Below are 22,839 nucleotides of genomic sequence, written 5' to 3' on the forward strand. Positions count from 1 at the left end.
GCCCCAAGACTGCCCTCTCTTGTACAATCAACTAGACATTCGGGCAGTTTCCAAAACCACTCTGAGATTCAATAATTTGTCAAAAAGACTCATAGAACTTTACTGAAAGCTATTATAATCATGTTTACAGCTTATTAAAAGAGATGGCTTATTACAATTTATCACATAAAGGTTATCACGGTTTAATACAGATTAAAATCAGCCAAAAGAAGAAACTCAGAGCAGAGTCTGGGGGGCTTACAAATACAGAGCCTCCAATGGTCCTCTCCCATGGAATCAGAACACATTACCCTCCTGGCATCTATGTGTGATAATACACACAGAAATACAGAGCCTCCAATGGTCCTCTCCCATGGAATCAGAACACATTACCCTCCTGGCATCTATGTGTGATAATACACACAGAGTACTGCTAAGCCAGCTTCAGAGTCCAGAGTTTTCACTGGAGATGCATTACATAGGCAAAATAGAGTGACTAATTGCCCAGGTGGTTGAACTCAGTCTCCAGGTTGACTAATATCACTGGGACCCAAAGCCTACCCTAAATGACATGGTTGGCCTTTCTCGTGTAGCAGTCCCCACCCTAAGATTATTTATATAGCCAGTCTCCCAACTTCCCCCCCAACCCAAGCACAGGTATAGATTCCCTCCCAGAAGCTGAAGGCAAAGGTGAAACTTTGGGCAAGGCCAAATTCTTTAATACACATGTTCACAGAAAAGCTTGTACAGGGGCGCCTGGGTGGCGCAGTTGGTTAAGTATCCAACTCTTGGTTTCAGCTCAGGTCTGATCTCAGTGCTGTGAGATCAAGCCCATGTCAGGCTCCACATTCAGCATGCAGTCTGCTTGTGATTCACTCTCTCTCTCCTGCCCCTACTATTCATGCATGCACGCTCTCTCTCTCAAATAAATAAATCTTAAAAAAAAAAAAAAAGAAAAGCTTATACACAAATGTATGGCAGCACTATAGCCAAAAGCTGGAAACCATGCAAACATCACCCACTGATGAATGGATAAATAAAATGTTGTATGTATGTATGTGTGTGTGTGTGTGCGCATGCATCCATCCATCCATCCAGTGGAATATTATGCACCAATTAAAAGGAAGTACTGATATATGCTAAAACATGGATGAACTATGAAAACAAATATCAAATGAAGTAAGCCAGACACAAAGGCCACGTGTCATATGATTCCATTTATATGTAATGTCCCAAAAGGTAGACTCATGGAGACAAAGAGAAGATTAATGGTTGCAGAGACTGGGCAAAGAGGGGAAACAGGAGGAACAGGGATTCTTTTGGGGATGATAGAAATATTCTGGAATTAGATAAGGTAGTAATTGTACAACATTATGAATGAATTAAGCCACTAAACTGCACACTTTAAAGTGCCTAAAATGGTTAATTTAATCTAGTTTTCAAAAACCTGAGAAGCCTGGGTGGCATAGTCGGTTAAGCATTGGACTCTTGGTTTCAGAGCAGGTCGTGATCTCAGGGTCATGAGATCAAGCCCCGAGTGAGGCTCCGCACTCAGAGTGGAGTCTGCTTGGGATTCTCTCTCCCTCTCCCTCTGCCCCTTCCATTCATGCTCACTCTCTCTCTCTCTCTCAAATAAATAAATAAATCTTTTTCTTTTAAAGATTTTATTTATTTATTTATTTATTTGAGAGAGCGAGAATGAGAGAGAGAGAGAGAGCACATGAGAGGGAGAGGGTCAGAGGGAGAAGCAGACCCCCTGCTGAGCAGGGAGCCCGATGCGGGACTCGATCCCGGGACTCCAGGATCATGACCTGAGCCGAAGGCAGTCGCTTAACCAACTGAGCCACCCAGGAACCCAATAAATAAATCTTAAAAAAAAAAAAACCTATATTAGTACCCTTCTCACAAAGAGCACCCAATCTAATGTTTACAATCTAATAATAAAAGAAAAAAGAGATCACTCACCAGGAGATTATGCTAAGTGTAGTAAGTCAAGCAGAGAAAGACAAGTGTCATATGGTTTAACTTTTATGTGGAATATAAGGAATAGCATGGAGGACATTAGGAGAAGGAAGGGAAAAATGAAGGGGGGGAATCAGAGGGGGAGATGAACCATGAGAGACTATGGACCTGAGAAACAAACCGGGCTTTAGAGGGGAGGGGGGAGGGGGTATTGGTTAGCCCGGTGATGGGTATTAAGGAGGGCACGTACTGCATGGAGCACTGGGTGTTATACGCAAACAATGAATCATGGAACACTACATCAAAAACTGATGATGTAACGTATGGTGACTAACATAACATAAATAAATAAATAAATAACAGACCGAAAGCATTAAAATTTGCTAAGAGGGTCCAAGATGGTGGCACAGGAAGACTCTGAACTCATCTCCTCCCACACACTAAATCTATACCTATATAGACAGAGACATTCCTCCAGATGAAGAAGAGAAGGCTGATTGCACAGCTTCTACACAACAAACAATAAAGGGACCAATAGGGAAAAGTAGGAGAAATATGGACATAACAGGAACCCCAGTCTTGACTAGGTGACCTGCAGTAGAGAAGGATATTAATGAGAGGCCAATGCACAGGCTCACCTGCCCTCAGACATAGCAGTTTAAACTGCAAACAGACTATAAATGAAGGAAATCCATGTACTAACACTAGAGCCTCCAACAAAAAGGTAGAGAACCAATGGAACTCTCACTGGGGTAAGAGGAACCAGCAAGCGCCATTTTTACATTCTGCATCTACCTTCATAGTGTAAACATAAGCTGGGTCCAGGTACTTTACCAACCTGGTAGGGCCACCCCAGCACACTCCAGACCCCTGGCCCACTCCAGCTCCAGCCATCCCTCAAAGGCGGCCCCCACACAGTACACCCCCAGTCCCCAACCACATCAGCCCTAGCTCCAGCCATCCTGCCAAGGCAGCCCTGACACAACACCCTCCAGGACCCAACTGGCCTGTGCCCACAGCACAGCACATCCTTTTTTTTTTTTTTTTTTTTTTTAAAGATTTTATTTATTTATTTGAGAGAGAGAGAATGAGAGACAGAGAGCATAAGAGGGAGGAGGGTCAGAGGGAGAAGCAGACTCCCCGCCGAGCAGGGAGCCCGATGCGGGACTCGATCCCGGGACTCCAGGATCATGACCTGAGCCGAAGGCAGTTGCTTAACCAACTGAGCCACCCAGGCGCCCACAGCACAGCACATCCTTAAGCCCACTTCTGCTCCAGTAATTCCACAGAGATGGCCACAGCACAACATGCCCCAGGACCCCCAAGTCATGCCCACTCCAGCTCCAGGCCGCCTGCCAAAGCTACCAGGCATACAGTCTACGCAGCAGGCAGTCCTACATAAGGCCACTCTTTCAATACCAGGAAACTTAGCTCTTACAGCTATTCATAGAAACACACACAGGAAATCAAATAAAATGAGGAGACAGAGAAATACGTTCCAAACAAAACAACAAGATAAAACCCCAGAAAAAAAGGAAGACCTAAAGAAAAGGAGATAAGTAATTTACCTGATAAAAAGTTCAAAGTAATGATCATAAAGATGCTCATCAAACACAGAAGACAAATGGAAGAACACAGTGATAACTTCAACATAGAGAAAGAAAATATAAAAAACCAATCAGAGCTGAGGAATACAATAACTGAAATGAAAAATGCATTAGAAAGAACCAAAAGCAGATTACATGATAGAGAAGAATGAATCAGCAATGTGGAAGAGAGAATAGTGAAAACAGCAAAAAAAAATTTTTTAATGAGGACAGTTTTAAGGGACCTCTGGAACAACAAGCATACTAACATTCATATTATATGGGTCCCAGAAGGAAAAGAGAGAGGAAAAGGGCCAGAAAATTTGAAGAAATAATGGCTGAAAACTTCCCTAACTTGAGAAAGGAAACACATATCAGATGCAAAAAGCATAGAGTCCCTAATAAAATAAAACCAAAGAAATCCACCAAGACATATTATAAATAAAATTGCAAGTTAAAGATAATGAGAGAATGTTGAAGGCGGCAACAAAAAAAACAAACAAAAAAAAAATTGGGGCGCCTGGGTGGCTCAGTCGTTAAGCGTCTGCCTTCAGCTCAGGTCATGATCCCAGGGTCCTGGGATCAAGCCCCACATCGGGCTCCCTGCTCTGCGGGAAGCCTACTTCTCACTCTCCCACTCCCCCTGCTTGTGTTCTCTCTCTCGCTGTCTCTCTCTCTGTCAAATAAAATCTTTAAAAAAAAAAAAATATTTTGAGACAATGAAAATGGAAACACAACTTTCCAAAATTGGAACAAAAGCAGTTCTAAAAGGAAAGCTCATAGCAATACAAACCTACCTTAAGAAACAAGAAAAACCCCAAGTAAACAATCTAACCTAAACTCAAAAAAGAAGAATGAAGCCCAAAGTTAGTAGAAGGAAGGATATAATAAAGATTAGAGTGGAAATAATTGAAATAGAAATTAAAAAATAAAAAAGATCAATGAAACTAAAACCTGATTCTTTGAAAAGATAAAATTGAAAAACTCTAGCCAGACTTATCAAGAAAAAAAAAAGGGGGCTCAAAGGAATAAAAGCAAAAATGAAAAAGAAGTTACAACTGAAACCACAAAAATATATATAGGAGACTATCATAGGAGACTACTAAAAAAAATTATATGCCAACAAAACAGGAAACCTAGAAGAAACACATAAATTCCTAGAAACACACAACCTTCCAAGACTGAATCAAAAAGAAATAGAAAATCTGAATATACCAATTACAAGTAATGAAATTGAGTCAGTAATTTAAAAACTCCCAGAAAACAAAAGTCCAGGACCAGATTGCTTCATATATGAATTCTACCAAACATTTAAAGAAGAGTTAGTAACTATCCCTCTCAAATTATTCCAAAAAATTAAAGAGGAAGAAATGCTTCCAAACTCATTTTACAAGACCAGCAGAATCAAAGATACCACTAAAAAAAAGACAGGCCAATATCCCCAGCGAACACAGATGTAAAAATTCTCTTCAAAATATTAGCAAATCAAAATCCAAATACATTAATTAAAGGATCATACTCCATGAGCCAGTGAAATTTACCAACATAATATACCACATTAACAAGATTAAAGATAAAAATATGATCATTAAATAGATGCAAAAAAGCATCTGACATATACAACATCCATTTATGATAAAAACCCTCAACAGAGCAGGTATAGAAAGAACATACCAAGTATAATAAAGCCCAGATATGATAAACCCTCTGCTAACATTATACTCAATGGTGAAAAGCTGAAAGCTTTTCCTCTAACATTAGAAACAAGACAAGGATACCCATTCTCACAACTTATTCAACATAGTATTGGAAATCCCAGCCACATCAATTAAGCAAGAAAAAAAAAATCAAAGGCATCCAAACTGAAAAAGCACTAAAATTGTTACTAATTGCAGGTGACATAATATCATATATAGAAAACCATAAGGCTCCACCAAAAAACTATTAGAACCAATAAAATAGGGGCACCTGGGTGGCTCAGTCGGTTGGGCATCTGCCTTCGGCTCAGGTCATGATCCCGGGGTCCTGGGATCGACTCCTGCATCGGGCTCCTTGCTCAGCAGGGAGCCTGCTTCTCCCTCTCCCTTAGCCTGCCATTCCCCCTGCTTGTATGTACTCTCTCTCTCCATCAAATAAATGAATAAAATCTTAAAAAAAAAAAAAGAATAAAAGAATTCAGTAAAGTCACAGGATACAAAATGAACATATGGGGAAATTTGTTGCATTTCTATACACTAATAACAAGCTATCAGAAAGAGAAATCAAGAAAACAATCCCATTTACAATTGCATCAAAAAGAACAAAATACCTAGAAAAAAAATTTAACCCATGAAAGACCTGTACTCTGAAGAGTATAAAATGAAAAAGATTGACGACAACACAAATAAATGGAACTATATACTGTGCTCATGGACTGGAAAAATTAATATTGTTAGAATGTCTATACTACACAAAGCAATCTACAGACTTAATGCAGTCCCTATCGGGGCACCTGGGTGGCTCAGTCAGTTAAGTGTCTACCTTTGGCTCAGGTCATGATCCCAGGGTCCTGGGATCAAGTCCCATATTGGGCTCCCTGCTCTGCAGGGAGTCTGCTTCTCCCTCTGCCCCTCCCCCCACTCATTCTATCAATCTCACTCTCTCACTCTCACTTTCTCAAATAAATAAAAGCTTTTAAAAACAAGGACTTAATGCAATCCCTATCAAAATACCAATGGCATTTTTAACAGAACTAGAACAAAGAATCCTAAAATGTGTATTGAACCACAAAAGACCCTAAATAGCCAAAGTGATCTTAAAAAAAACAAAGCTGGAGGTTATCATGCTCCCTGACTTCAAAATATGTTAAAAAGCTACACTAATAAAAACAGAATGGTACTGGTACAAAAAAACACACATACATCAACGGAACAGAATAGAGAGCCCAAAAATAAACCCACACATATACAATCACCATTTGGCATTTGCCTTAATAATAATTGATTTGGGCAAGACTCATCAACAGATGTTGTATTAGTTTCCTATTGCTGCTTTTGGAAATGTCAATTTCATGAAACACCAGTAAAGACTCAGGAACTTCCAAATTAAAGGATTCTAAAGAGGGGCGCCTGGATGGCAGAATGGGTTAAGCCTCCAACTCTTGAGCCAGATGGCTTCCCAGGGGAATTCCACCAAATATTTAAAGAAGAATTAATACCTATTCTTCTGAAACTGTTCCAAAAAAATAGAAATGGAAGGAAAACTTCCAAACTCATTTTATGAGGCCAGCATTACCTTGATCCCAAAATCAGACAAAGAACCCATCAAAAAGCAGAATTACAGACAAATATCCCTGATGAACATAGATGCAAAAATTCTCACCAAAATAATAGCCAGTAGGATCCAACAGTACATTAAAAGGATTATTCACCACGACCAAGTGATATTTATTCCTGGGCTGCAAGGTTGGTTTAACATCCACAAATCAATGTGATACAATACATTTAATAAAAGAAAGAACAAGAACCATATGATCCTCTCAATAGATGCAGAAAAAGCATTTGACAAAGTACAGCATCCTTTCTATTAAAATTCTGTTCAGAGTGTAGGGATAGAGGGTACATACCTCAATATCATAAAAGCCATCTATGAAAAACCCACAGCAAATATCATTCTCAATGGGGAAAAAATGAGAGCTTTCCCCCTAAGGTCAGGAACACGGCAGAGATGTCCACTATCACCACTGCTATTCAAAATAGTATTAGAAGTCCTAGCCACAGCAATCAGACAACAAAAAGAAATAAAAGACATCCAAATCAGCAAAGAAGAGAAACTCTCACTGTTTGCAGAGGATATGATATTTTATGTGGAAAACCCCAAAGACTCCACCCCAAAACTGCTAGAACTCATACAGGAATTCAGTAAAGGGGCAGGATATAAAATCAATGCACAGAAACCAGTGGCATTCTTATACACCAACAAGACAGAAGAAAGAGAAATTAAGGAGTCGATCCCATTTACAATTGCACCCAAACCATAAGATTCCCAGGAATAAATCTAACCAAAGAGGCAAAGGATCTGTACTCAGAAAACTATAAAATACTCATGAAAGAAATTGAGGAAGACACAAAGAAATGGAAAAACGTTCCATGCTCATGGATTGGAAGAACAACTATTGTGAAGATGTCAATGCTACCTAGAGCAACCTACACATTTAATGCAATCACCATCAAAATACCATCCACTTTTTTCAAAGAAATGGAACAAATAATCCTAAAATTTGTATGGAACCAGAAAAGACCCCACATAGCCAGAGGAATGTTGAAAAAGAAAAGCAAAGCTGGCGGCATCACAATTCCAGACTTCCAGCTCTATTACAAAGCTGTCATCATCAAGACAGTATGGTACTGGCACAAAAACAGACACATAGATCAATGGAACAGAATAGAGAGCCCAGAAATGGACCCTCAACTCTATGGTCAACTAATCTTCGACAAAGCAGAAAGAATGTCCAATGGAAAAAAGACAGTCCGTTAAGCACCTGACTCTTGGTCTCAGCTCAGGTCTTGATCTCAGGGTCATGAGTTCAGGCCCCACGTTAGGGTCCATGCTGGAAATTGAAGGGAAAAAAAACAAAAAAACAAAAAAAAACAAGGTGTATCTAATAGACAATTTATTTACACTTACCTGTTACTTCTTTTAACTGATTTGTTCTGCCATGGTGGATCCATCACAATTACATCATATGTTTTCCTACCTGAAAACAAACACACAATTTCAGAAAATACCTGCCTTCTGCAGGTGATCACTTTAGAAACTAAAGTGCATTGACTACAGACACAAATATAATGGAATGCAACAAAAGGACTTAAAACATCTATTCAAATAAAATAATTTAATCTAAAAAAATTGAGATTTCCCTTATAATTCAGTACCACGGGGATTTTAACATAAGTTTACCTATTGCTATTTTTGCAAAGACTACCTGAAAATAACTACAGGTCACTTAGCTGGACACCAACCATTTGTAAATGCCCTTTATGTCTTGACAGCCATATTAATATGGTCCTTTCAAACCTAAATGTGTTTTGTTTTTTTCATTTTTTTGCTTTATTTTTAAGCTTCGTTTTGAAATAATTTATCTTAAAACTGACACACTGACCATAATAAAACTTCCTCAATTGTCTACAGGTGTCTTTTTTTCTGACCCAAGATCCAAAGCAGGATCACACACTGCATCTAATTGTCATGTCTCCTCAATCTCTTCCAATCTGGGAAAGTTCCTCAGTCTTTCTTTGTCACTTATGACCTTGACACTTTGAAGGCTATTGGCCAGTTATTTTATAGAATGTCTCTTAATTTGGGTTTGGTATTTCCTCGTGATTAAATTTAGATTATTAATGTTTGGCAAGAATACTACCAAATAATCAGGAAATACAAGATGTCAAAATGTCTCATTATTGGTGATACTATCTTTAATCATTTGGTTAAAGGGTTGTCTACCAGGTTTCTCCAGTTTTCACTTTGTAATTAATAAGTATCTTGTAAAGAGATACTTTAAGACTGCGCAAATATCCCGTTTCTCATCTTTTCACCTACTATTTTGAAATCTATTATGTTGTTTGCCAAATAGAAACTTTCTAGTTCTATCATTCCACCTACATTTATTAACTGGAATTTTACTGTAAGGAAGAGCTGTCCCTTCTGCTTTTATAAACATAGGTATATTTTGGTAAATGTACAATTTCACAAGTAATCAAAAGAGTGCAAATTAAAATGAGGAAGTAATAGTTTTTAAACTATTAAAATGGCAAAAATAAAAAAGAACAGAAAACGTTTAAACATAATTTTCCCATTAGTTTATTATCCTGTCATTTACCCTGAAGAATTTATGACACTGTGACATGAATAACCACTCATGTGTAACATAGCTTGACAGCAATTAAAAGATAGCTTTTCCTTAATGAACTATGTCATTTAATAACTTAAAATTTTTATATTAAATATCCAAAAAAACAAGAGCATATTAAATTAAATTTCATCAATACATTTCTTTCCTACTTTATTTCTTAGAATATTATGACTTATTAAATACATATAAATCCCTGAGATAAGCAATTGATACAGATTAATTCATTTAATCTTCAAAATGACCTTCAGAAGTAGATTATTATCATAACTATTTTATAAACTAGGAAACTGAGGCTCAGTTTTGTGAAGTGAATAGCTCAAAGATTAACAGTTAAACTTTAGAATCTAAATTCAAATTCAGGTGTATATGAATGTGGACTTCAATCTTTAAATTTTGTTGACATTATACAGGAAAATATTTCAAGAAATTTTAGACAATAAACTGTAACACCAGCTTAAAATGTAACCTAAAAGGCTATGGTGTTAATATTCATATCTAAAGTGTTCCTACTTTGCTATAAAGAAAAGTTAAATAAAATTGTTTGGCCAAGCCCAATTATATCATGAATTCTTAAGTACAGAGCAGCAACTACATTTGCTTTCATGGGGACCAATTACTTTTTGACCCTTTGTTCATTAGTCTTATTTTTTAATTTTTTCAAATTTTTTAAATGTTTTTAAACCAAAAGTCAAGAGTTTTAAAATTAAATTTAAAAGAAAAAAATCACAGAGAAAATTAAGCATTTATTCTATCCTCATACTGCTGACCCACATTTAGCATTCAGACTAGCTCTTGACTTCCAAGGCCACAAAAAAATTATATTTTTCTAATAACATAGTAATTACTTACAGTTCAGAAGTGGATGCATGCAAGAAATGTCAGACAAAAGAAAACTGCTTTTTGGTGGCACCAGGTATTTCTGTCCCATTAAAGTAATCATTTTTGTAAAGCTAGAGTTGTTTTCAACAACCCGTGAAAATAAATCCTGTTCTATAATAGACATATCTTCTTCCATCAATTGTAATGCCTGAAGATCCATTTCATTCAGAGAAGGCAAATGCTTTGCCATTGTACATAATTCTGACAAACTGCAGGTATCAAGTGGTAAAGTAATGGGCTCGCTACACTTGTCCCATTTTTCAGAAAGTGGATGAAGAAAGCCACTTTTGAGACCTTCTTGGATTAACTCTGAAGAGCCATCCAAAATCAGTCCCCTGATCTGTAAGAAAAATTTGTTAAGATACATTAAAAGGCCATTTACATTAAGACAATTCTCTAAATAATGAAATTCCTACTATGCTTTGAATATTTGAACGTATCGATTGAAATCAATATTTTATTTCTTTTTAAAGATTTTATTTATTTATTTGACAGAGAGACACAACGAGAGAGAGAGCACAAGCAGGGGGAGTGGGAGAGGGAGAAGCAGGCTCCCGGCTGAGCAGAGAGCCTGATGTGGGGCTCGATCCCAGAACCCTGGTACCATGACCTGAGCCGAAGCAGACACTTAACAACTGAGCCCACCCACCCAGGCGCCCCTGAAATCAATGTTTTAAAGCTTACACTAAAATAATTTTATGATAAAATGTAAAGGCAAAAATGTGTGAGTATACCTTCAAATTGCTGTTTCTTAAATGTGGAATAAAACAAACTTCATAAATTCACTTACAATTAAATAACCAAACAATACACATATAAAACACATTCTTAAAAATGTATTAAGATGAATTTGAAATAAATAAATATGAATTTGATAACATAAATGTTTCTAGAAGAAAGCAGAATTTCTAATCTATAAAGCAAACTAAGTTTAAATCACATTTAATATTAAATTTTTCTAGTGATCTAATTTTAAAATAAACTTACCTTTGAATTTATATTTCTTAAATTGTAAAGAAAAAAAAGTAACTGTTAAATGAACACACAAGGTTTTGCAAAAATACAATTACAATAATTAGAAAATTAAAATCTAAGTTCCACTTCTGGGCAAGATGCAATACCAGAGGTCAGATTTAACTTTTCATCAGACGTTACTTTTTTTAAAAAGTATAAAGTGTAATTTTTTTTTTTAAGATTTTTTATTTATTTATTTGAGAGAGAGAATGAGAGAGAGAGAGAGCATGAGAGGGGGAGGGTCAGAGGGAGAAGCAGACTCCCCACTGAGCAGGGAGCCCGATGCGGGACGCGATCCTGGGACTCCAGGATAATGACCTGAGCCGAAGGCAGTCGCTTAACCAACTGAGCCACCCAGGCGCCCTAAAGTGTAATTTTTTTAAAAGGCTATCTGACTTAGATAGATGTCAAGTACTGAAAAATACTGGTCCCTAAAAAAGGAAAAACGAATGATTGTTCCAGCTTACTGCCTTCAGAAGGTGTGCAGGCGGCAGCGCAGCAAAGGAGACCCATTCAGAATCCAACAGTCTCTGAGTTGAGAGGATGCAGCTGGAAGTCTGAAAAGGTCAAAGCAGCTAGAGTCTGCAGGGCAGGATACCAAAGAGGAGAGAGCTGCAGAGAGAGACAGTTCTTAAAAGCTGCAGGAAGGTCCACTCAAGTCTCCCCAAGGTCAGGGAAAGAAATGATGTCAAATGATCAGAGGGAACAATCCACAGAGCTCACACAGGGCTGGGAACAGCGATCCCACCAGCCAGAATGGAAACTCTCCTAATTTACAAGGCATCAGGTAGACGACTCATAGGGGTATTGCCTCATGAGTGGGGGGAAAAATAGCTCTAAAGACTGCTCTGGTCCTAACTAAAAAACCTTAAAACAAGCTTCAAAACTTTAAAAGAAAGCCACAAAAGGATCAGCCAGTTTCAAAGTAACTTTGTCCAAGAACAAAGTTCAAGAGTATTTATAGGAATATGAAAATATCTAGTACTCAAGAAGCTAAAATTGAAATGTCTTACAAAAAATAAAGTTACCAGATATATAAAGAAGCAGGAAAATGCAACACATTATGGAGAAATAATCACTCAATAGAAACATACAGGAATAACAGAGATGAACAAACAGAAAAGGCTGGATAGGTTTATTTGCAGCCCATTTAAAAGATTAGGAACAAAAGTAGAAAAATACAATAAGGCACTTATCATAACCATATTCATATGTTCAAAAATGTACAGAAAAAAATAAGAATGTTAAAGAAACACAAAACTACTTAAAAAAAAAAAATCAAGCTTCTAGAGAAAAAAACTGCATACCACAGAAATACTGTCGGTTGGGTTCCGGACCACTGGAATAAAGTCAAGTTATCACAATAAAATCAGTCATTGAAGGCAAGGGCTGTAAGCTGCAAAAGATTCGCCTGTATTTTATAAATCAGACTATATATTCTTTTCTACAATCATTACCTTTTTCGTCCCCCTTGGTGCAGTCTTTCTCAAAATACGTATTTCGACTACCTCCATTGGAATCACCTGGAGGTTGTTAAAAATAAAAATTTCTAGTCCCATACAGGAGACATTGGGGGTTTAGTTCCAGGTCACCACAATAAAGTGACTATTGCAATAAAGTGAGTCAAATTAATTTTTTGGCTTCCCAGTGCATATAAAAGTTATATTTATACTGTATCATAGTCTATTAAGGACTCGATAACATTACATCCTTTAAAACAATGTATATGCCTTAACTTAAAAATACCTTATTGCTAAAAAATGCAAACTACTATCTGAAATTTCAGCAAGTCATATTCTTTTTGTGGGTGGAGGGTCTTGCCTCTGTGTTGATAGCTGCTGACTCATTAGGGTGGTGGTTGCTGAAGGCTGAGGTAGCCATGGCAATTTTTTAAAATAAAACAATGAAGTTTGCCACATTAATTGACTCTTCCTTTCATGAAAGATTTCTCTGTAGCATGAATGCTGTTTGATAGCATTTTACCCGCAGTAGAACTTCTTTCCAAACTGGGAGTCAATCCTCTCAAACCCTTTTGCTGCTTTACCAACTCAGTTTATGGAATATTCTAAGTCCTCTGTTATCATTTCAACAATGTGCACAGCATCGTCACCAGGAGTAGTTTCCACCTGAAGGAATAACTTTGTTAGTCCATCAGAAGCAACACCTCATCCACTAAAGCTTTATCATGAGCTTGCAGCAGTTGGGTCACATCTTCAGGCTCCACTTCTAATTCTAGTTCTCTTGCTGTTTCCACCACATCTGCAGTGACGTCCTCCACTGAAGTCTGGAACCCCTCAAGGTCATCCCTTAGAGTTGGAATCAACTTCTTTCACACACCCGGTAATGTTGATACTTTGACCTCTTCCCACGAATCACAAATGTTTGTGGGGTTTTTTTTAAGATTTTCTTATTTATTTATTCATTTGAGAGACAGAGAGAGCAGGAGCAGAGGGAAAGGCAGAGAGAGAGGGAGAAGCAGACTCCCCACTGAGCCGGGAGCCCGATGCAGGGCCCAATTCCAGGACCTGGAGATCATGACCCGAGCTGAAGGCAGACACTCAACCATCTGAGCCACCCAGGTGCCCCAAATCACAAATTCTTAATGGCATCTAGAATAGTGAAACTTTTCCAGAAGACTTTCCATTGACTTTGTGCCCAGATCCATCAGAGGAATCACTGTCTGTGGAAGTTATAGCCTTATGAAATGTATGTCTTCAATAAGACTTGAGTCAAAATTACTCCTTGATCCATGACCTGCCAAATGGATTTTGTGTGAGCAGGCATGAAAACAACATACATCTAACTGTACATCTCCATCAGAGCTCTTGGGTCACCAGGTGCATTATTAAAAATAATAAGTACTATTTTGAAAGGAGTCTTTTTTTCTGAGCAGTGGGTCTCAACAGTGGGTTTAAAAGATTCAGTAAGCCATGTTGTAAACAGATGTGCTGTCATCCAGGCTTTGTTGCTCCACCTATAGAGCAAACACATAGTAAAATTCAGCATAGTTCTTTTTTTTAAAGATTTATTTATTTATATTAGAGAAAGAGAGAGCATGAGCAGAGGGAGAGGCAGAGGGAGAGGGAGAAAATCCTCAAGCAGTCTCCCTGCTGAGTGCGGAGCCTGACACAGGGCTTGATCCCAGGACCCCGAGATCACGACCCAAGCTGAAATCAAGAGTCGGACGCTTAACCAACTGAGCCACCAAGTGCCCAAATTAGCATAATTCTTAAGGCCCCTAGAATTTTCAGAATGGTAAATGAGCACTGACTTCAACTTAAAGTCACCAGCTTCATCAGCCCCTAGCAAGAGAGTCAGCCTGTTCTCTCAAACTTCGAAGTTAGGCATTCTCCTATCTAGTTATGAAATTCCTAGATGGCATCTTTTTCCAATAGAAGACTGTTTTGTCTATATTGAAAATCTGCTTAGTGTGGCCACCTTTAGTACTGATCTTAGCTATGTCATCTGGATCACTTGCTGCGGCTTCTACATCAGTACTTGCTGTTTCACCTTGCACTTTTGATGTTATACAGACAGCTTCTTAAACCTCATGAACCAACCTCTGCCGGTTTCAAACTCTTCTACAACTTCCTCACACATCTTTGCAGCCTTCATAGAACTGAAGAGAGTTAGGGCCTTGCTCTGGATTAGGCTTTGGCTTAAGGGAATGTTGTGGCTGGTTCAATCTTCTAACCAGACCACTCAAACTTTCTCCCTATCAGCAATAAGGCTGATTTCACTTATCATTGATATGTTCATTGGGTTAGCACTTTAAATTTCCTTCAAGAACTTTTGCTTTGCATTCACAATTTCGCTAACACTTTGGTGCATGAGGCTTTTGATCTGCCTTCTTCACTGAACTTAATCATTTCCAGCTTTTGATTTAAAGCATAAGACATGTTGGGGTTCCTGGATGGCTCAGGTGGTTAAGCACCCAACTCTTGATTTCAGCTCAGGTCATGATCTCAGGGTCATGAGATCGAGCCCCAAGTCGGGCTCCATGCTGGCCATGGAGCCTGTTTAAGATTCTCTCTCAGGCGCCTGGGTGGCTCAGTTGGTTAAGCGACTGCCTTCGGCTCAGGTCATGATCCTGGAGTCCCGGGATCAAGTCCCGCATCAGGCTCCCTGCTCAGCAGGGAGTCTGCTTCTCCCTCTGACCCTCCCCTCTCTCATGTGCTCTCTCTCATTCTCTCTCTCTCAAATAAATAAATAAAATCTTTAAAAAAAAAAAAAAGATTCTCTCTCTCCCTCTGCCCTTCCACCTCCTCGCCCCACTCACTCTCAAAAAAAGGGGGGGGGCACCTGGGTGGCTCAGTCATTTAAGCATCTGCCTTCGGCTCAGGTCATGATCCCAGGGTCCTGGGACTGGAGCCCTGCATCAGGCTCCCTGCTCAGCAGGGTTTCTGCTTCCCCCCTGCCCCTTCCCCTGCTCGTGCTCTCTCTCTTACTCACTTCTAATAAATAATTTGAAGTATGAGACATGCAACTCTTCCTTTCACTTGAACACTTGGAGGCAACTGCAGGGTTATTAATTAACCTAATTTCAAGACTGCTGTATCTCAGGCAATAGGGAGGCCCAAGAAGAGGGAGAGAGATGGGAATGGCTCGTTGGTGGAGGAGTGAGAGCATACATTCATCAATTAAGTTTGCCATCTCATACGTGTGCAGCTTGTGGTGCCCCAAAACAATTACAGTAGTAACATCAAAGATCACTCATCACAGATGGCCAAGACAAATGTCATAATAACAAAAAAGTTTAAAATACTGCAAAAATTATCTAAATGTGACACAGAGACACAAAGTGAGCAAATGCTGTTGGAAAAATGGCACTGATAGACTTGCTTGATGCAGGGTTGCCACAAACTTTCATTTTTTAAAAAGTGGGATATCTGCAAAGTGCAATAAAGCAAAGCACAATAAAACAAGGTATGCCTGTTCACTGCAAAAAGGAAATACATACTAGGTTGTATTAACAGCAGGTATTGAAGAAGAAAAGATTAGTGCACTTGAAAACAACGTAATAAAAGTGTCCAAAATGAAGAGGACAGAAAAAATATTTGAGGAGGTAATGGCCAAAAAAATTTCCAAATTTGCTGAAACTATTAATTCATAGATTCAAGCTCAACAAACAGAGGAGGAGGGGAAAACTGCATTAAGGAACATCATAATCAAATTGCTAAAAATCAACGATAAAGAAAAAATATTCAAAGCAGCCAAAGACTTCTACTTTCAACCAAGATGGAGTCTCAGGAACAACAGCTTTCAAGATACAGGACATCACGCAATAAAGGACAATGAAAGAAATCATAGGTAAGCCCTATGACTGCCCCAGGCAACTGCCTGGAAAATTTCCAGGCCAAAAGAAAGAAGAATCTGAACAGAGCCCTGGAAAAATCCAGAGCGAGTAGACAAAGCAGAGAATATAGGGAGGTCAAGACAAGAATTCACAGGACAGAGTACCAGACAGAAAAGAGCTACCCAGAGAGAGAACTATGTAGATCTGTAGGCATTCACACTGGAGAAATTCCCCTAAGTACTGATGTGCTTAAGTGTATGAGGGAATTATCCAAGGCCAGGAAAAGAACTACCCAAAAGACAGAAGAAATAGTGCAGGGAGTTCCCACAGGGCCAAGAATGGTGCCCATTTCCAAATATTCAGACTGAGAAACCTCATGATGCACCAGGCAAATGGGAGATAATTTACCATGCATCTCTGAGTGAGGAGAGGCACTGACAGCTGGTCATCTGGAATATATACTACAAACAGAAGGATGGTTACACATAAGGAAAAATCAAAGGGAAATATTAGTAGAAAAATCACCTATTCAATCTCCACAGATGCTTAAAAAACATTTCATAAAATTCAATAACCATGTTTGATAATAACAATAAATAAGAACAGATGGGGGGGGGTGCCTGGGTGGTTCAGTCAGTTAAGTGTCTGCCCTTGGCTCAGGTCACAGTCCCAGGGTCCTAGGATTGAGCCCCGCATCAGGCTCCCTCTTCCCTCTCCCTCCGCTCCCCCTCCTCACTCCCCCGCCCCCCGCTCCGGCTCATGCTCACTCTCTTACACTCTCTCAAATAAATCAATAAAATATATTTTTTTAAAAAGGTAATAAAAAAGAACAGATGGAAATTTCCTTACATGCTATTTGCAGGTCAGTCCAAAAGCCAGTATTATGCTTAGTAATGAAATCATCCCCACTGAGTCAGGAACAAGACAAGGATATACACTGTCATAAATATGATTTAATATTGCATTGTATTTTCCAGCCTATTCATTTACAAATGAGAAGTAAATTAGAGATAAAATAATTGGAAAGCTGTAATTTAAAGTATTTCTATTTTCAGGAGTTGTAAGTATTAACTGGAAAACCCCAGAGATTAAAAAAAAAAAAAAACACTACAGCAACTTAAGAAATTGGCAAGACTTTTATAAAGAAAATCTTATGGAATGACAATAGAAACTGAAACAAATGGAAAGAACATATTTGTGTTATCAACATCTTAAAGATGTCAGTAGGCCCTAATTTAATTTATAAATTTAACTTGATGCCATAAAAATTCCAATTGCTTCTTTTTTCTAACCAGAATTAAACTGATCCTAATGGGAAATTCATATGGGAAAATAAACAAACAAACAAAACAGAAAAATTCTGTAAAAGAGAAATACAGATAAAAGGAGGGGTAAGCATACCAAATATTAAAACATACTCATATTATAAAACCTGAAAAGAGACTGGAAGATAGACAAATTAAGACATAAATCCAGAAATAAACTCAAATACATATGTGTATGTGTAACTCACACTTCACACCACAATGAAATCTAAATGAATCAAAGATATAAATGTGAAATGAAATAATATCCTAGAAAAAAACATGAGAAAATTCTTTCATTTTTTTCCCATGGGAAAATTCTTTTAGAGCCTTGAAGAAGAAATACCTTTTTAATTATGACTCAAAAATCCAGAAATCATAAAAGAAAAAAAAAATCACTCCACTATTAAATTCTAACTTTGATCAAAATAATTGTTTAATTTTTAAGAACATCCTTATTTATATAGTTTTATACTACTTCACATTAATCTTCAAATGTCATCAATGAACATTTTACACCTTACCTTTGTATGATATTCCATAGCATCCAATTCACCTTGATTGAAAACAACACATCTTTTACGCTTCTAAAGAGTAAATTACAGGAAGAAAATTATGTTGCCATCTATCACAATGTTGATATTTGGAAATATATTAGTATTTCTTTTTTTATCACATTTTCCCTAGTGTGTATCTCAGTCTTCAAGAGCTTAACCGACTAGTAAGGTCAGAATCAGTGAAAAGTGTATGGACTAAAGAAATAAGCTTTCCCAAATAAAAAATTACTATTTATTATTATTATTATTATTACTACAAGCTTAATAAGTGATATAAGGTCACCTAAGCCTTATCTGCTATTAACAAGAACTAGTACCAATGATAAAATGTAGCACAGACATCCATGGAACACAAGAAAACTGTGACACTGTATAAAGTTACTAGTATCATCTATCAGTTGATATATATTGTACAATCCTCAACGTCATTTCTGAGGAGATGAACTACGCATATACTATCATTAAAAAAAATCCAGTACACTTTCTTTTTTTCTTTTTTTTTTTTAAAGATTTTATTTATTTATTTGAGAGAGAGAGAATGAGAGAGAGAGAACACCTGAGAGGGGATAGGGTCAGAGGACGAAGCAGACTCCCTGCCGAGCAGGAAGCCCGATGCGGGACTCGATCCAGGGACTCCAGGATCATGACCTGAGCCGAAGGCAGTCGCTTAACCAACTGAGCCACCCAGGCGCCCAATCCAGTACACTTTCAATAGCTCTTTATGATTGATCTGAGGGCTAGGTACAAATCAGATATACTAACACTGTTCTGTATCTAACAACTGCATAGAAAAGAACATGTACGGCAGTGCAAAATAGAGCAAGGACTTTATACCTCTTATTGCTGAAACACCAGGGCTTACATGGTAGCATACTCCCAGCAGGCTAACAATAAATGTTTGCTGGCTGAATAAATAAATGGACTGAAGATTAAGCTAACTGTACAATTTGCCTTAGCATATCAGAATTAAGGTAAATTTTGTCAAGGTAACTCATTGCATACACCCATCTATATTTTTCCATATTAAAATGAGAAATTTACCCAACATAAGTGAAAATAAAAGATGCCCATACTTAGTAAACTGTAAATGCTTGTTATTATTTTTCTGAATTAGTAATAGTATTGATAAATAATCTATATACTATTTTACTGAAATATCAGACATTATATATTTTCTTTCCTATGCCTGACACACAGCAAATGGTCAATAAATATTTGTCCAAGGAAAAAAAAGACAGAAGAAATTACAAGAATATTAAAAGTTCTACTTCAGGGAACTAGAACAATGTAATAAATTATCCCTATTACTTGCCTTATTCTAATTCTCAACATGCTTTCTTATTTAATAATCTTTCTTCATGGATCTCAATTGTAAGATCCATGAGGGTACCAATAATGTTTATCTTGTTTAATCCCTGTATGTACAACAGCACATAGAAAGATCTCAAACATTTGTGGGTGAGTAATAAAGTTATTCCTATCTCTATCAAAGAAAATGTTAATATAATCTATCTGAAATGGACTTTGTATAATCACCTCTGAACTCTTCAGAAACATAAAAAGTATTAAAGCATAATTAATTTGATCTTGCATAGCATTCTTGAAACTTCACCAAAAGACTGCACCAGTGTATACACAAATACATATGCTTTAAGAACATATACAATTTTCTATAGTAGCTTTCTACTTTTATGATTAAAAACTTTATGAAATATCACCCTTCTTGCAAACTTCATTATAGGAGCTTATCCCCAAAGGACAGGTCTCTAAGAATCTCCCAAAATCCATAAACTGCTTTAGGATTTTGCAGACAAAGCAGCACGTTGTTGAACAAAAACAGTTGTAAAAACGTGCAATTAATACAAATTGAGTAAGCAAAAAGGGTTTTTTGTTATTGTTGTTTAGTTTTGTTTAATTTACAGAGCATTCACTGTTGAGCAAACTTTGCTTACTTTTGAAATATGCAAATTTGGTCTTCTAAGAATGGTAGAACATTAGGAAAGAGTTAAAAATTACATTGGCTATAACTAAAGCCTTCCTACGCTTTATGGATTGTTTTTTAGACTTAGTAAATTAGAAGATATTGGAATAATAAACTTCTGCCTGTTCTGCAGAAAAATAAAAATGTATTAAAACTTTCTACCTTCCCAATAATAGAAATGCGGTTTTCTTCTTTAATACCATCCATTGGATCTTCCTTTTCATTCCTTTGTTGGCATTCTTTGTGAACAGCTGGAGTTATATAAGGTTTGGTGACATTAAATAGCTCAGATCGAAAAACATATCTCTGTATGAAGATTTCACAATTTCCTCTGGCATCATTAGCTGGCTTAGTGGTAGAGTCAAAAGCAGTAAAGGTAGCAGAGGTTCCCAAAGAGATCAAAGAATCCGTTTGAAGAGTATCAAAGTGGACAGATGAAGTGGGCTCATTTTTACTGCAACAAGGCTTATGATGTTGGTGAAGTTGATAGTTTATGTTGTTAATGAAAGAAAGATGATCTAGTAACCATCCTGGTGACAGTTGGTGCACCACAGACATTCTCTTCTCTTAAAAAAGAAAGAAAAAAATTTTTCAGCCAATTTAGCAAAAGAGAATTAAAATGGGATCTTATTTCTGGAATCCCAATTGAATCCTCTTATCTTCCTGGGCCCTCCACACAACCTCCTGTTCACTTTTAATCTAGCCACTAGGTCCACATCCTCCAAGTCAGGAAGTCATTCAATTCTTAAAGGTGAGCATGTCCTGTCAAAGCAAAGAATACTACATTACCTATGTGAATTCACCCTTTTTAATGAGATAAACCTAGAGAGGTCACAGAGGGGTCAGCTCTTGTTTTTTCAAAGCACATTTGCTGCAATAAGTCAGCCCATTAACACTGCCATACTTAACCACTGCTACCAACGGAGTGCAAAAAAGCATAAAATGAAAGACTGGTCTAGGCTAAGCACGATGCAATTTTAACGGATTTCAGAAGCACCAAACCCTAACAAAATTGCAAGGTTATTGGTTCTGAGCAGTCCTCCTTCAGCAGCTATGTTTTTTTCAAAACTTCCTTATCTTTTTACCAAAAAAAATGATAAAGTTCTGGGTATTACCTACTAAATCTAGTATAATGGAGAACTTAACAGGGGGACAAAATAAGTATTTAACAGCACAGCTAGTAATAGCAGCATTTAGAACCAAACTTCCAACTCCATGTAGTGTTAGCAGTATGACCATAGTCAAGTTATTTACTCTCACTACAGAGTCTCAAATTCATCATTTTTTATGACATCTCAGAAGGCAGCTTAGAGAATTAAATGAGATAATCTACATGAAGTGCTGTGCAGTGCCTGACACATAGCAACTGTTCAAACAAATGCTATTAGTGATGGTAATCCTGGTATTGGCCCTCCTTTCACAGTCACCACTTGTGGTGAGGAGGTAATGTAATGGCTAGTGAGAGCAAGAAATGTAGTCAAGAAAACTGAAACTCAGAAAAGGTGACGTGCCCAAAATTACAATTCTAGTTCACCGCAAAACTGCTCCAAGAATCAGTATCAGGACTTTGGCTCAAAGCTTTTCTCCCACCCCCATCACTTTCCAGGTACTGGGCAGTACATGTCTTTGAGTTCAAACTCAGGGAAGCAGGGAAGTCCTATTTTAGCAAAGTGAACTACTGTGCTTAAACTCTCTCTCTCTCTCTCGTGCTAAAACTCTCTCTCTCTCTCTCTCCTACCTCTCCCCTTCACACCCAAACCTCCACCCCTCACCCCCTTGGGTTCCTCGTTGGCCACCACTAGAAGACCATGGAACCCTAGCGAGCACACTGCGAACCCGAACCCTAGCGGCAGCCACACCGGCTCGATCCTTGAAGCCAGCTACACCCACACTCAGCAGTTACTATCTCCTACCTCACTGCTTCCCCTGTCAGAAAAACTGAACGACGTCTCCCAGACTTGCATCATGAAAGAAGCAACCCTCTAAACCGTGGTCATGAAAGACACCACTTTCATGGCAAAGGAAATTTCTTTTTCTACGAGCCAACGGGCGCGGCCATGTTGCTGTACGGAAAAGACGTTTCCAGGGCGATTTGGAGAGCTCTGTCAGCTACTCAGAGACGTACAGCGCTCGTCTCTTCGGCGCTAACTTTAGAAATCCGACCAGACTCTGTAGGAGCCGCTCACACTTACCAGAGATGCCAGTGTGCTGAGTGAGGCGACAGGACGCCAGCAACACGCAGAATTCCCGCGACGGGGAGCGGCGCGTAAGAGATGAGTACGCGTTCGACGTACGTGATGATGTAGACGCCAGCGGAGATTTTAAAATTCGAACTGCGCCGGTGGGTGGAGGGAGGAGTTGGGTGTTTTGGCGGCTGTTGTCCTGCCGGGT

General features: G+C 38.1%; 2 protein-coding genes across 3 annotated transcripts in view; one reads left to right on the forward strand and one right to left on the reverse strand.

Annotated features, from left to right (window-relative positions):
- METTL4 (methyltransferase 4, N6-adenosine) overlaps positions 1-21,006 on the reverse strand; it is a 34,718-nt gene extending 13,712 nt beyond the window's left edge. For both annotated transcript variants that reach the window (XM_021686227.1, XM_021686229.1), the window contains exons 1-4: positions 20,611-21,006; positions 18,435-18,497; positions 10,267-10,636; positions 8,193-8,262 (exon numbers count right to left, since the gene is read on the reverse strand). In XM_021686227.1, the coding sequence (XP_021541902.1) occupies positions 8,193-8,262; positions 10,267-10,636; positions 18,435-18,497; positions 20,611-21,006 (899 nt within the window). The remainder of the gene's footprint in view (positions 1-8,192; positions 8,263-10,266; positions 10,637-18,434; positions 18,498-20,610) is intronic.
- Positions 21,007-22,768: 1,762 nt separating this feature from the next.
- The window catches only part of NDC80 (NDC80 kinetochore complex component), a 48,901-nt gene continuing 48,830 nt past the window's right edge, over positions 22,769-22,839 (forward strand). Inside the window, exon 1 of the mRNA XM_021686225.1 lies at positions 22,769-22,837. The gene's annotated coding sequence lies outside the window, so the exon portion shown is untranslated. The remainder of the gene's footprint in view (positions 22,838-22,839) is intronic.

The sequence above is a fragment of the Neomonachus schauinslandi genome, chromosome 14 (genome assembly GCF_002201575.2).
Source record: "Neomonachus schauinslandi chromosome 14, ASM220157v2, whole genome shotgun sequence".
NCBI classification, from domain to species: domain Eukaryota; kingdom Metazoa; phylum Chordata; class Mammalia; order Carnivora; family Phocidae; genus Neomonachus; species Neomonachus schauinslandi.